General features: G+C 54.3%; 1 protein-coding gene across 2 annotated transcripts in view; it reads left to right on the top strand.

Moving 5' to 3' along the window:
- The window catches only part of MORN5 (MORN repeat containing 5), a 28330-nt gene extending 15039 nt beyond the window's left edge, over positions 1 to 13291 (top strand). For both annotated transcript variants that reach the window (XR_007495851.1, XM_049773082.1), the window contains one exon: positions 13073 to 13291. Coding sequence is in view for 1 of the 2 variants with exons in the window: in XM_049773082.1 (XP_049629039.1) it covers positions 13073 to 13152 (80 nt within the window). In the remaining variant the exon portion in view is untranslated. The remainder of the gene's footprint in view (positions 1 to 13072) is intronic.
- The last annotated feature ends 783 nt before the right edge of the window (positions 13292 to 14074 follow it).

Genomic DNA, 14074 nt, shown 5'->3' with positions numbered 1-14074 from the left:
CTGGGTTCGATCCCTGACATCCCATATGGTCTCTTGAGCACCACCAGGAATGATCTCTTAGTGCAGAGCCAGGAGGATGCCCCGAGCATGGCAGGGTGTGGCTCCAAAGGAAAACAAGAAAAGAAAACAAATAGCGCTTCCTCGGAGGGTTGGGAGAATTGGGTGCTGTTACTGTGGTCTGTGGGCTAACAAGGCCAGGACGATCTGGACTGTGACTGTTTGCATCCATGCCTGTCCTTTGTCACAGTGGTGATGGGGCCCCTGCATTGTAGGGGCTGGCGGAGAGTGGGGGCCTCCTTGACTGTGGCCCCAGGGAGGAGCCAGTGTCAGCTTGACAAACTGTCCTCTGCCCTCTGCCCTTCTCCTTATTGTTTCTTTGGAGGAGGGATGTGGTGTAGGAGGATGCTTAGGGGCCATTTCCTGGCAGTGCTTGGGAGAAACATGGTGCAGGGGACTGAACCATTAACCTCTTACGGCACAGCACAGGCACCAGCCCTTGGGCTCATCACCTCCTGCTCCTTCCTCCCTGCTTCTGGTGCTGAGTTCAAGGCTATACCACAGGACCATCCAACCACATCCCTAGGCAGCCCCAGTGCCCGGGATTGCATGGTTCTGGATCTGCCTCATGGTCCACCTTGTTTGTTAGCTCCCTAGAGCCTCTGAAGACCTCCCCAGCATCAGACCTTCTCAGAGGCTTTGCAGATACCCAGGAGGGGGTGGTCTTGCCTGGGGCTGGGCTCCAGGGCCGCCCCCTATCACCCAGCACCAGGGGTCCTCAAACTTTTTAAACAGGGGGCCAGTTCACTGTTCCTCAGACCATTGGAGGGTCTGACTCTAGTAAAAACAAAACTTATGAATGAATTCTTATGCACACTGCATAGATCTTATTTTGCAACGAAGAAACAAAACAGATACTAATACAATATGTGGCCAGCACAATGGGACCCGAGGCTGGGGGTTCCTGCACAAAAGCCCTCCGTAATGCCCAGGAGACTGTCGTGCTGCAGATGACGCAAAGCATCACCAAGTATGAGGATCAGGAAGAGAGGTCAACCTCAGCCTAGATTTCTAGTGCCCTGATATTCATGTGGAATTGAAAGCATCCTTTTTGTTCTTTCTCCCAAATACCTGGGGATAATAACCTCTGGGTTGCTGGGACCAAACGTGAGAGGACAGTGTCAGGGAGTGTGGACCCAGAGGAGATATAAGTGGCATGAAGGTGGCATTGGAGTAGGTCTGAGATGGAGGGTGGATGTGGGAACTGGGGAGAGAGCCCCACAGGAGGTACATTGGCAGCACATGTGAGGCCCCAAGTTCAACTCTCATCTCTCTGGGCAGCACCCAGATATGGATCAAGTGATTCCCTCCCCCCCAAGCAGTGCTTGGCTGGAATTGGGGAGAAGAGGAGGAGGCTACTGCCTGGAGAAAAGGTCCAGAGACACACAGAGGAGCCACAGTGGATCCATCCTGAGGCCCCCTGGTGTGTTAGAGAAGGGAAGAGGAGTCGAGAGAGGACCCGTCAGGACTTCAGATGGACAGACCAGGCTTCAAAGGGTGTGTAGGAGAGCGCTTGAACTGGGTGTTCCAGGCAGAGGGGCCTGGGCTGGGCAGAAGAGAACTTTGCACAACAGCCAAAGAACATGGGACTCAAGGCAGCTGTGACAGCTGCTAAATGGTTCTTCAGGAAAAGTGCTATGGCAACGGCTGAAGTGACACACTTGACTTTTTTTTTTTTTTTTTTTTTTGGTTTTTGGGCCACACCCAGCGGTGCTCAGGGGTTACTCCTGGCTGTCTGCTCAGAAATAGCTCCTGGCAGGCACGGGGGACCCTATGGGACACCGGGATTCGAACCAACCACCTTTGGTCCTGGATCGGGTGCTTGCAAGGCAAGCACCGCTGTGCTATCTCTCCGGGCCCACACTTGACTTTTTTTTTAGAGGGCCACACATAGCGGTGCTCAGGGCTTACTCCTGGCTCTGCACTCAGGGCTCACTCCTGGATTGAACCCAGTTAGTCACGTGTCAGGCAAGCACCTCCCCCAGGACTATGGCTCTGGCCCAGTGAGATAAGCTTGGGCATGACCCGAGTACCCCTCTCTAGCTGTGCAGATGAGGGCAGAACTAGAGTCACCTTTCAGAGCTTTGGGACTCAGGACTGCTGACCTTGACTTTGTGGGAGTGCGGAGAGGCTGGGGTAAGTCCCAGTCTGTCCCTGGGTCTCACAGACCCTCCCCGCCTCCCCCAGCCTTCTCTAGTTGTCTGCTCCCTTGGGGGGCTGAGGCCCCTTCTCCTGGGTCAGCTCCCTGTGCCTCTGCATTCCCAGTCCCCCCGGAGAGCCAGGCCAAGCAGGAGCAGAGGGATCAGTGATGCAGGGACAGATGGGGACTGGCCAGCCGAACTGCAGTCCTGGCACTCCCTTCCCAGAGCTGTAGCTGTGACACCACCACACGCTCGGTGGGTGCAGCTCTGGGCACTGGAGAAAACAAGCAGACCCAGGCAGAGGCAAAGCAGGGAGAGTGTCAGTGTGGGTGGGTGCTGCTGGCTGCCTCAGGAGGGGTGGGGTGACCCCACATCAGCACATTCTGCCTCCGTGCCCTCTTGGATGAGTACCCCACTCATGCGTCCTTGGCCCTGGAGGACCACGAATGGATGGCACCCCAAAGGCAGGAAGGACTGGCCTTTCCCAGTCCTTGGCTGCGCACCTCTAAGTAAGCCCCGGCCTGCCTAAGAGAGTCCCAAGGGGCTCAAGGACCACGGGCACCCCCAAGGAGAACCCCGGTCAGTGGGGCTTCCTCTCTCTGCTCTGCCCCCACCCAGCCCTGACTCAGCCCCGGCTCAGTTTATGGTTTCATTCATGTCCTTTCTTCCTTCTTCGATTTTTTTTCCTTTCCTCTCTCCTTCCCCCTCTAATCCCTCTTATTCAATTTTTACAGATTACTTTATTTAAACACCATGGTTTACAGGGTTGTTCATAATACGATTGTGTGTGTGTTTGGTTTTTAGTTTGGGGCCGCACTCGGTGGTGCTCAGGTGGTGTGCTGGCTCTGTGCTCAGAAATCACTGCTGGCAGGGGCCGGAGTGATGGCGCAGTGGTAGGGTGTTTGTCTTGCACGCAGCTGGCCCAGGACGGACCTCGGTTTGATCCCGGTGTCCCATATAGTCCCACAAGCCGGGAGCGATTTCTGAGTGAAGAGCCAGGAGTAGCCCCTGAGCATCACTGGGTGTGGCCCAAAACAACAACAACAAAACAAAAACAAGAAATCACTGCTGGCAGGCTTGGGGGAACTATATGAGATGCCAGGGATTGAGCCCAGGCTGGCCATGTACAAGGCAAATCCCTGTCCACTGTCCACTGTACTTTCACTCCGGCCCCAGTTGTGGTGGGTCGTTTCCCCCTCCCCCACACACAGTTATAGTTGTTCATGATTGAGTTTCAGTCATAGCATGACCAACAACCTTCACCAGCGCATATTTCCCCCCACTTATGTTCCCAGTTTCCCTCTCTCCTTTCCCATTGACTTCTTCCCTGCCTACCTCTGTGGCAAACATTTTTCTTTTCTCTCTCCTCTCTCTCTCTCTCTCTCTCTCTCTCTCTCTCTCTCTCTCTCTCTCTCTCTCTCTCTCTCCCTCCCTCCCTCTCTCTCTCTCTCTCTCTCTCTCTCTCTCTCTCTCTCACACACACACACACACACACACACACACACACACTGTTTTGCAATATTGTTACTGAAAGGATACCATGATATCACTTTATCTCCCTTAAACACCCAGTTCTTGTTCAGAGTGATCACTTCCAACTCTCATTGTCTCAGGGCTCCCTTCTCTGCCCTAACTGCATGCCCCACCCTTTGTGTCAAGCTTCCTGGCCCTCATCTCTATCGTCTCTGGATATTATCACCATGCTATCTTTTGTTTATATACACCCCACACTCCTGTCCTTTCAACCAACTAAGCCAACTAAAGTGTAGCCATACTCTCAATAAGAATATAAAAGAGTGTGTGCTTAAACACTTCAAATGGATTCTTACAACTTCGTGACTGTCAGTCGTGACCGAATTTTAAACAAACAACTGTGATTCCCAGAGTCTTGAGCGTCCCAGAGAATTCTTGCAGGGTGAACAAACCCAGCCTGCAAATGGATGTCAAGGGCAATGGATTATTTTCATTTCTGAATTTAATAATTCAGCCAGATGCATTAATTGTGTTATTAATTTCAGTTGTGCACTTTCTCCTTGGAAACTTTAAAGTCATTTTCACCCCAGCTGCTTTTATTCGAATAAGCCTTACTCTTCCCCACAAAAAAACAAACGAGGGGAGGACCAGAGCAATAATTAAGCAGCTGGGTGTTTGCTTTGCATGCAGCCAACCCGGGTTCAGTCCCCAGCACCTCATATGGCTCCCTGAAATTCACCAAAAGCCAGCAGCCCTTTGCACTATTGAGTTGTTTGGCCCCAAAACCGGGGGTGGGGGTAGGGGAGGGGGGAGTAATAGCACAGCTGAGAAGGCATTTGCCTTGCACACAGCTGACCTGGGTTCAATCCCTGGCATCCCATATGGTTCGTAAGCCTGCCAGGAGTGATTTCTTTTTCTTTTTCTTTTTTTGGTTAAAAACCCCACCTGCACCTCCCGGGAGTAATTTCTGAAAGTAGAACCAGGAGTAACCCCTGAGCACCTTTGAATGTGGCTCCCAAACCAAACAAGCAAATCTGTGGGTGCTGGGTCCTGCCCCTCAGGTTCCCTCTGGGTGAAGCAGCCCAGGCTAGGAGCCCCCATCCTAAAATCCATCCCCCATTTGCCCCAGAGGTGCCTCCTTCACTGGAGAAGGTCGTGCTCAGGACACGGCCTTTTGGCCTCCTGGCACCACCACTTCTAGCCCAGTTCAAAGCTTGCTTCTTGCTGGGAACAGTCATGGGCACTGCCACCCTCACTGCGGGCAGAGGCTCCCCTCAGGGGCCTGGGGCCTGCCCCAGCAGCTCACGCAGTGCCGACTGTGCACAGAGGGTGTGGCCAGGCTGTGGGCTGGCACCTGTCCATGAGTTGGGGCTCCTGGTTTGCCAAATAACCCCATCCCAGCCTGGATCCCCAGTTCCCATGACGAGTGCAAGTGGCTTGACCCCAGGACAAGTGGAGGCCATGCACACGTCTCCTCCCTGGGCATCAGATCACGAACACAGAGGTCTTTCCCTCCACATTTGCAACACAACCACTCTGTGTCTCCCAGAGGGGAATAAAGGGTGGTATTCCCCCCACCCCCGCATCTGCATGCCCGAGTCCCCCCATTCTCATGGCTGAGGAGTGGATGGACATGCTCCCCTACCACCCAGCTGGGGGAACCTGGACCAGAGCCTCCTTTCATCTGGCTCCCCCCTCTCCCAGCCCTCCTGGCCCCAAGAGGTATTTCCTGATCCAAAAGCACACCAGGAAGGCACTGACCTCTCTGAGCTGGCTTGCCCTGTCCTGACTACCTCACCCCCAACAAAAGCCATTAGTCAGTTGCTTGGTGCCCTGAGCGTTGACCCGTATGTAGATGCTGTCCTGGCATCTGCTATCTTCTGGCTCCAGGAAACCAGAAGTCCCAGAGTGCCCTGGGTTAGCCCCTCAAGGGACTAGGAGACAGTGAAGGGTGAAGGAGCATGCACCCAACTTGGGTCCGGGGCCTTGCACCGCCTGGTCCCTGAGTTCTCCCAGGTGTGGCCTTAGAACCCTAAGCCCTGGCACTGCAGAGACCAAGCATTAGAGCGTTTTCTGGCCTTGTCTTGGGCCACTGGTTTGGTGGGTCCAAGAGCCCCAGGAGCTCCTGAGCTTGGGATGCGCCCCCTCAATAAATGCTGACTTGAAGGCTTGATAGTTGGGATTATATTCTACCCAAAGGATGCCTCTCTTGCCTTTCTGGGCATGCACTGTGCCACCATCTGGGTCAGCCCCTCTGCCCACAGCAGGGATGGCCCCATGAACCGAACCCCAGAGTGGGCAGGGTATGTCCCACACGGCCAGTAAGGTGGTGAGATGGTCCCTGCCTGAACTCCATGCAGCCTGCATTCTCTGGGGGCAGGGAAGTTCCCTCCAGTTTGGGGGATCTCCTTCCCCTCCTCTTCTCCTCTGCCAAGCACTTTCCAAGTACAGTCTCACCTCGTTCTCAAAGGTGAGGACCACTTTCACAGCAGGAGGACTTTAAGGGTTCCTAGCTACTGCACCCCAAAGTTGGTTGCTCTTTTTTTGTTTTGTTTTCTTTTGGGGGTTCACACTCAGCAGCACTAAAGGGTTACTCCTGGTTACTCTGCACTCAGAAATCACTCCTGGCAGGCTCGGGGGACCATATGGGATGCCGGGATTCAAACCGCTGTCCATCCTGGATCAGCTGCGTGCAAGGCAAATGCCCTACCGCTGTGCTATCTCTCCAGCCTACGTTGGTTGCTCTTAAGCATCATCATGGTTGTCATTTTTCTCCACACTGTCTCTTGCCCACTACTGGGGTGCAGGCCTGCCATGCACCTGCACTGTGATTTGCAGGTTCTCTGCTTCCCTCGGAACCTCGATGACCTGCAGTTGCACCCCGTGAAACCCACTTTGGGCCCCAGGCTCCACACAGTGCTGGTGTAGACTTGCCTCCACCTCCTCCCTGCAAGCTAGGTTCCAAATGTGGTTGGGGGCCCAGCGAGGCTGCTCAGCTCCTGCCCTGGAGATGAAGAGAAACCACAGCCAGGCCCAGCCTGAGCCTTGGCATGTCGCCTTCTCCCGCTCTTCTCTCTCTCATTTGCTGAAGGCGGGGAAGATGATTTTCCCTTTGTCCAAACCCTGCAAAAGAAAGCCATTTCTTTTATGTCCCCTGGTTGATCCGCCTCCATTCATTCCCAGCTCATTAAGGGCTTGCTGCGGGCTTCTCCAGGCTGGGTGCTGGTGACCACAGTGGGTTGGCCAGGCTGGCCCAGGCTAGTAAGGGCACCCTTCGATGGCACCGTGACCTCAGCCCGAGGCAGGGAAAGCGTCACCCAGGCAGTCTTCATCCCCAGCCCCACCCAAATACTAATGTCCCTCTTTTTTTTTCTTCTGTTGGTTTTTGGGGCCACACCCAGTGATGCTCAGGGTTTACTCCTGGCTCTGCACTCAGAAATCACTCCTCAATGGTTTGGGGTGGTAGTGAACCATACGGGATGCTGGGGAGCCAATGAAGTAATAGCCTGCAAGGCAAAGACCCTCCCCACTATGCTATTGTTCCACAGCCCACTCCCACCCAAGTTCCTATGACTTAGACCTCAGTCCCTTTAACACAGGGCACTGTTTGTGATGAAAGCAGCCTTTGCCAGGCAGGAGAGGGAGCTAAACAGGCTGAATACAGACTTTGAGTGTGGGGGGCCAGCTTCCAGCCCTAGCACACTGCATGGTCTCCCTAGCACAGAGCGGAGCATACTCCCACCCCGAAATACCAGGTGTATGTCCCAGCAACCACAATCCGGAACAGTATTCACCTGACACAAACAGGTTTAATGTTTAAGACACATTTCTTCGATCCTTCTCTTGCTTTTCTATACACTGTAGCCCAGCAGTGGGGAATGTCCCAGGATTCTCTTGAACACCATCTCTTGCACACAATGAACCAAGGTTCGATTCCTGGCATCCCCTATGGTTCACCACCACCAGTAGTAATCCTAAATGCAGAGTCAGGAGTAAGCCCTGAGTATTGTCCAGGTGTGGCCCCCAAACAAACAAACACATCGCATAAAACTGCAAATAAATGCAACCCATAACAATACGTCTGGTTACAGGAGGTGAGAAAGGTGGGAAAACTGTTTTGGCTAGCAAGGGGTAAGGGGAATGTATCTATCTCCTTTTATAGAATGAGACACTCCCTAATTGGGAAAACTATTCATTTGCCAATGAACTTTTGGAACCATTTCCAGAATTCCTGCAAAGTGAGTTGGGGACCCCAGGATTCTGCTCCCACAGTCCCTCCCCAACACCCATTGGTTTCATCTCCCACAGCTGGTGGGTTGTCACTGAAGGAACCAACACTGATGGATAGCTTCATAGTTTCTTTCTTTCTTCTTCTTCTTCTTTTTTTTTTTGTTTTTGGGTCACACCTGGCAGTGCTCAGGGGTTACTCCTGGCTACACTCAGAAATCACTCCTGGCAGGCTTGGGGGACCATATGGGATACTGGGATTCAAACCACCGTCTTTCTGCATGCAAGACAAATGCCCTACCTCCATGCTATCTCTCTGGCCCCAGTTTCATAGTTTCTGACTAAATGCCTGTGGTGCTTCCGGTCGCCCCTTGTTTCTGCTCTAATCTCACACCCAGTTGGCATGCTGCATCTGCCACATCCAGAGAATTGTCTGTGAGGGCAGCTCACAGAGGGCAGCTCTCCAGAGTCTAGAATTTGGGGAAGCCAGGGCTAGAATCATAGTACAGCGGGGAGGGCACTTGCTTTGCATAGAGACAACCTGGGTTTGATTTCCTGCATCCCAGAGGGTCCCCCAAGCCCCACCAGGAGGGATCCTTGAGCACAGCCAGGTGTGCTCCCACACCCCGTAAAAAGTATCAGAAACAGGTCTAAGGAATAGGACAGTGGGGAGGGTGTTTGCCTTGCAGTGGCCAATCCAGGTTTGGTCCTCAGGCATCCCATATGGTCCCTGGGCACAGCTGGAAGTAGCCCCTGAGCGCTGCCGAGTGTGACCCCAAAACCAAAATCCAAACCAAAAGAAAAAGTATCAGAAACATGTCTCCTTGGTTGGCCTGCAGTCTCAGAACCATGTTTTTCTCAATAACTGTGAAATATTGGCTCACAACAGCGCCCACTCGGTAAGCTTTGGAAAACTATTTGTCAAGTGAATGAGTCTATGGCGAGGCATCCTTTTGTGTGAGAAACGCAGCCAGTTTCCTTCTGGGCCAACTCCCAGACTTAGCAACTCTTTCCAACAGCATCGCTGAGTTGGAGTAGGCCCAGAACTTTCCCAGGATCAACGCACCAACCCAGAAACCTCCGTCCCTTCTTCCCCTCTGAAACCTGGGCAGTTGTGCCCAGGCTACTCACTGACAGTTGATGAAAGAGTTTGTGGGGGGTGCTTTCTTCCTCACTACCACCACCACCACACCCCCCCCCCCCCGCCTCCTGCCCCAAACCGGGGAGAAATGATGGGAGAAGGTGAAGATGTTCTCAGACAATCATATTAACATATTCCAACAATCACGATTTGCAAAATAGTAATCACAACCGCTGGGATCTGGGAGGCATTAATCAAAGTGGCGGGCTTAATTTCATTTTAAATATTGATGAAATGTGCTGCGGCAGTGTCACCCCAGAGGCGACGGTAGGGCCAGGGGCACCCGCCGCCTCGCCTCCCGGGTGGCTAGAGGGGGCCCCAATCCCCACAAGGGGAGGTGGCGGAGGGGTGGGAGCAGCTGCTGGAGGGGCCGCATCTGTGATTCAAATTGGGGGGCTGTGCCGCCAGGTAGAGAGCGAAAGGGGTAGTGAAGAGGGCTGTTAAGTCTCGGCTGTCAATTTGTGCCGCATAGGAGGGGCCCGGACTGGTGGAGCACAATGGAGCGAGCCTGGCTGGTTTCAGGGGTTAGCGCTGAAGAGGTTGCAGCTGCCTTGAAGCTGCATTGACTGCATAGCCGGAGACTTCAGAACTGTAATTATCAGCCGGGCTGCTCGCTGCGGTGTGGCAGGAGTGGATTGTGCCCGAGCTTAACTCCTTGTGCGCCAAGGCGATCCCAGGGGACCCAAGCCCCCTGCCAGGTCCCGACAACCTTTCGAGGGAAACTGAGGCTCACTCGCTTTCTGCCTCGGACAGATCTCAAAGGACACAGCATGCCGTGAGCCAGTTTCCTGGGGGATAATGAAGTGGGGAGGGGGGTGTTGCAGGAGAGAGACAGAGACAGAGAGTATGCAGGGGTAGGGCAACTTACCTTGCATTGGTCAACCTCAGTGTAATCCTCAGCACCCCACAGGGTCCCCCAAGCCAAGCCAGGAGTGATCCCTGAGCACAGAGGCAGGAGTCAGCTCTGAGCATTGCCAGGTGTAGCACCCCTGAACTAGAATGACTAAAATTAAATAATGGGGGTGCAGGTGGGCAGGAAGGAGTGTTCTCTCTCTCTCTCTCTCTCTCTCTCTCTCTCTCTCTCTCTCTCTCTCTCTCTCCCTCCCTCCCTCCCCCCCTCGTTCTAACCTGACATGCCCAGTATGAATTCCACCCATTTGGACCAGGGACCAGGCTTGGTCTCTAGAAAACTGAGTTGACTTCAGCTCCCCAGAGCCAGAGGCATAGTACAGGAGCTAAGGTGCTAGCCTTGCATGCAGCGGACCCCAATTCCCTGGTCAGCATATGGTCCCCAGAGCACTGCCAGGAATAGGCCCTGAGCACAGCCAGATCTGGCCTAAATTCCATGTCCCTTGGAGTACCCCCCCCACACACACACACACACTGGGCTTTTACAAGGAGTGGAGAGGGGAAAGACTCATTCTATGGGGGCTTGGCACTTCCCAGGAGGGAAAGGGGGAGCTGGGGCGGAGGCTCTGATCCCTGTAAGGCAGAAGAGCACTGAACAGGGATGCCCATGTTCTCCAGCTCCCTGGTTTTGCCAGCCCAGGAAGATAGTCAGGCCCCTCTGCATGCAGCCCCTGGGGACAGAAAGAGCCTTGGGGGCAGCGCTGGAGGTTTGGTCCTCCCAGCCTCAGGGACATGGCCAAGATGACAAAACAGAGCAGGCACAGAATAGGGGCCTGAGGTAGCACTCGAGACCCTCCTCCCGGATTAGAGCCCCAGATAGGCTCCACGAAGGAAGGGCTGGGCCCCAGCGAACCTCCTGGAAACCAGGGGTAGGGGGCACCCAGAGGTCGAGCGTGGCAGGAGCCCGACTTGTGCCAGGCAGCAGCCAGCACGGGAAAACTCAGTGGGCAGGGGCAGCGAACAGACCGAACGGAGCGGGTCCCAGTGGCAGGCAGCCCCGAGCTGAGCTAGCTGAGCGAGCAGCTGGACACAATGCGACTCCAGCATGGAACTGCCGGTGGAAATTGAAACCACATTCTCCCACAAAGCGCGACGCTTGCCACTCGCAGGGCTCTGAACCCCACCGTTGGAGTGGGTCCTCGTGGTGGGTCCTTGTGCTGGTAGGGGGATGGTGGGAGCGGGATCGCAGAGAAACACAAAAGGCAGCGAGGCGGGTGGGAGGCCCTGCAGAAAGCTGGCATGGGGTCCCGAGAATGTGTCTTACTCAACAGTCTTCCACACGAAGAAAAACAGTCCAGGGCTGGAGGCCGACAGCCTGTGGGCTGGCCCCAGGCCCACCCCTGGCCACCCCGCTCTTCCCTCCAGGGTCTGCTCGTGCATCTGTGCAATAACACAACAGTGGGAGACTCCTGGGGCATCGGAGCACTTGGGGCTTCGAGCACTGGGGCTTCGAGGGGCGTTGGTTGCCCTCCCAACACACTCTCAGAAAGGACCTAAGAGAGGGGCTGGAGAGAGAGCACAGCGGCAGGGCGTTTGCCTTGCACACAGACAACCTGGGACGGACCTGGCTTCAATCCCCGGCATCCCATATGGTCCCCAGAGCCTGCCAGGATCGCTTTCTGAGTGCAGAGCCAGGAGTGAATCCTGAGCACCGCCAGGTGTGTGGCCCCAAAACAAAACAAAACAAGAAAGGACCTAAGAGAACAAAGTGGATCAGCCCCAACTGGATCTTTTAAGGGTTGAGAGAGGGAAAGAGGAGAGAGGGAGGGAGAGAAAGAGAGAGATCTCTGGAGCACAGGATGTTTGTATAGGAGGCCCTGGTTTCATATTCGGCTTCCTGCATGCAGAGGTCCTCTGAGTACTGCAGGAAGAAATTCCCAAGGACAGAGCTGGTTATGAACCACCCACCCACCCCCCAAAACATAAGAGAATAGAAAGCCAAAGGGCCAAGATTATTGCTGCTCAGTGGTAAGAGAGCCATATGTACCTAGTATATGGAAAGCCCTGGGTTCAGTTCTGTGGAACTGCATTTTCTTTATTTCTTTGTTGTCTTCCTTAAACAGCTGCATTCTTTTAGGAAGTTCTAGATAAAGAATTTAATTCTGTTTATATTGTTGCAGGTGGGGGGAATGGCTCCCACCCAATGAGTCATGATTTTTTGGGGGGGTTGGTGAATTCTGGTTCAAACCACTAACTCCTGGTTTATTTTCCATGAGACTTCAGTGAAGTGGGGCCTGGGGAAGGCCGTCTTGTGGGATGCACCTCGCCCACCTGGGAATGCCTCAGTGGTGTTGGAACTGGTCAAGTCTGCTCTGAGAGCCATGCCATCACACATGCGCCTCACTCCAGCCCCATAAGGCCGCTGGCAAGCTGCGCCTGAGTCCACGTGCTCTGCTGGGCACAAGAACTGTCCCCCATCACCCGGCTTCACAGACTCAGGCTGGAGTAAGGATTTGCTCTTCCCAGAAAAGTGGTAATCGGTCAGTGCTGACCTCTGCCCAGGTTTCTCGGAATCATCACATTGCCTCGCAGGAAAGCATCTCAGGGAGAGGCAAAACTGTGACAATAATTTTATTGGGGAAAATGGGAAGGGTAGAAAGAGGAAGGTCGGGAGAGTAGGTAGAGAAATGGAAGAGGGAGGCAGGTACATGTCTCAGGGTAAGGTATAGGTGAATCAGCAAGAAAAGGGTGCTCACAGCACATTTAAAAGAAGGGACCCTTGGGGCAGGAGCAGTAGTACAGCAGTAGGGCATTTGCCCTGCACACGACCAACCTGGGTTTGACCCCCGGCATCCCATATGGTCCCCTGAGCCTGCCAGGAGCGATTCCTGAGTGCAGAGCCAGATTACCCCTGGGAACCGCTGGGTGTGGCCCAAACCCCCCCAAAAAGAAGGGGTCTGAAAGATAGTACAGCAGGTAGGACACTTACCTTGCATGCAGCTAATCCTGGTTTGATCCCCAGCACCCCATCTGGTCCCCCAAGGCTCTAGGAGGGGCTCCTGAATGAAGATCCGGGAGTAGCCCCTGAGCGCCACTGGGTGTGATCCAAAAGCAACAATAACAAGAAAACCAGGACGAGTCAGCCCCGGGCACGGCTCATGACCAAGTCCCCTCTTCTTTGCAGATGACGATGAACACGAGTGGATCGTCCGCACGTGCCGGAAAGGCTGGGAGGAGAAAAAGGCCACTGGACCCAAGAAGTGAGCTTGGCGGCAGCCCCGCTGCACGAATCCCTCCACACCACTGGGCAGACTGGATCCTGGGATGGCCCGAGGTGTGGAACCTGGCTTTGACCCAGCAATAAAAGTGCTCCTCGACCCAGGGGCGTCCTGTGTACCTCTCACTCACAGAAGCCTGGCCTGTACCTGAATCTCCCGGGCACTAGAGGGAGGTCAAGATTCCTGGACTCTGTCCTATGGTTGCTTCTGGGAATGGGGTTCGCCATGTGTCCAAGGGGGACCAAACAGGATGCTGGGGGTCGAACCCAAGGTATTTCTTAGACACATGGACGTCGGAGCTCCATTGCCTTGTGCTAGGAGAGCTGCTTGAGTAACAGCTCCAGAGCGAGAGCCATGGGCTTATCAGAGAGGGGTCGGCATGCCCAGATGGCAGGGATGGGGGGATCTCAGGGTCCAAGAGACATGGCATCTGGCCCTACAGCTGTGTGAGGACAACATCCAGTTTCCTCGTGAAACCAAATGATCTGCCTCCCAAGCTAGTTTTCCCAGGCCAAGAGAGCGTGCCACGGCATTCCACACACCAGGGTTCAAATCGCAGCTCCAGGACTGAGCAGAACCACAGGGCAACGGGAGAGTGTTTGCCTTGCATGTGGCTGACCTGGGTTTAATCCCCAGTGTTTGGGCCCCAACATCACCAGGAGTGATCCCTGAACAGAGAGCCAGGAGGAAACTCTGAGCCTGCCAGATGTGACCCCAACCCCCCCCCCCAGATAAACTCCAAAGCAAAATTTCAAAATCCGAGCTCCAGGGGCTAGAAAGATAATAGAGGGCATTTGCCTTGCATTTAACTGACCTGGGTTCAATCCCCATGCTTGGGCCGCAAGCACCACCCAGGAGTGAGCCCTGAGCACAGCCAGGTGTAGCCCCTGGTTACAAAACAAACCCCA

The sequence above is a fragment of the Suncus etruscus genome, chromosome 5 (genome assembly GCF_024139225.1).
Source record: "Suncus etruscus isolate mSunEtr1 chromosome 5, mSunEtr1.pri.cur, whole genome shotgun sequence".
NCBI lineage: Eukaryota > Metazoa > Chordata > Mammalia > Eulipotyphla > Soricidae > Suncus > Suncus etruscus.
This window is presented reverse-complemented; position numbering and strand designations above follow the sequence as displayed.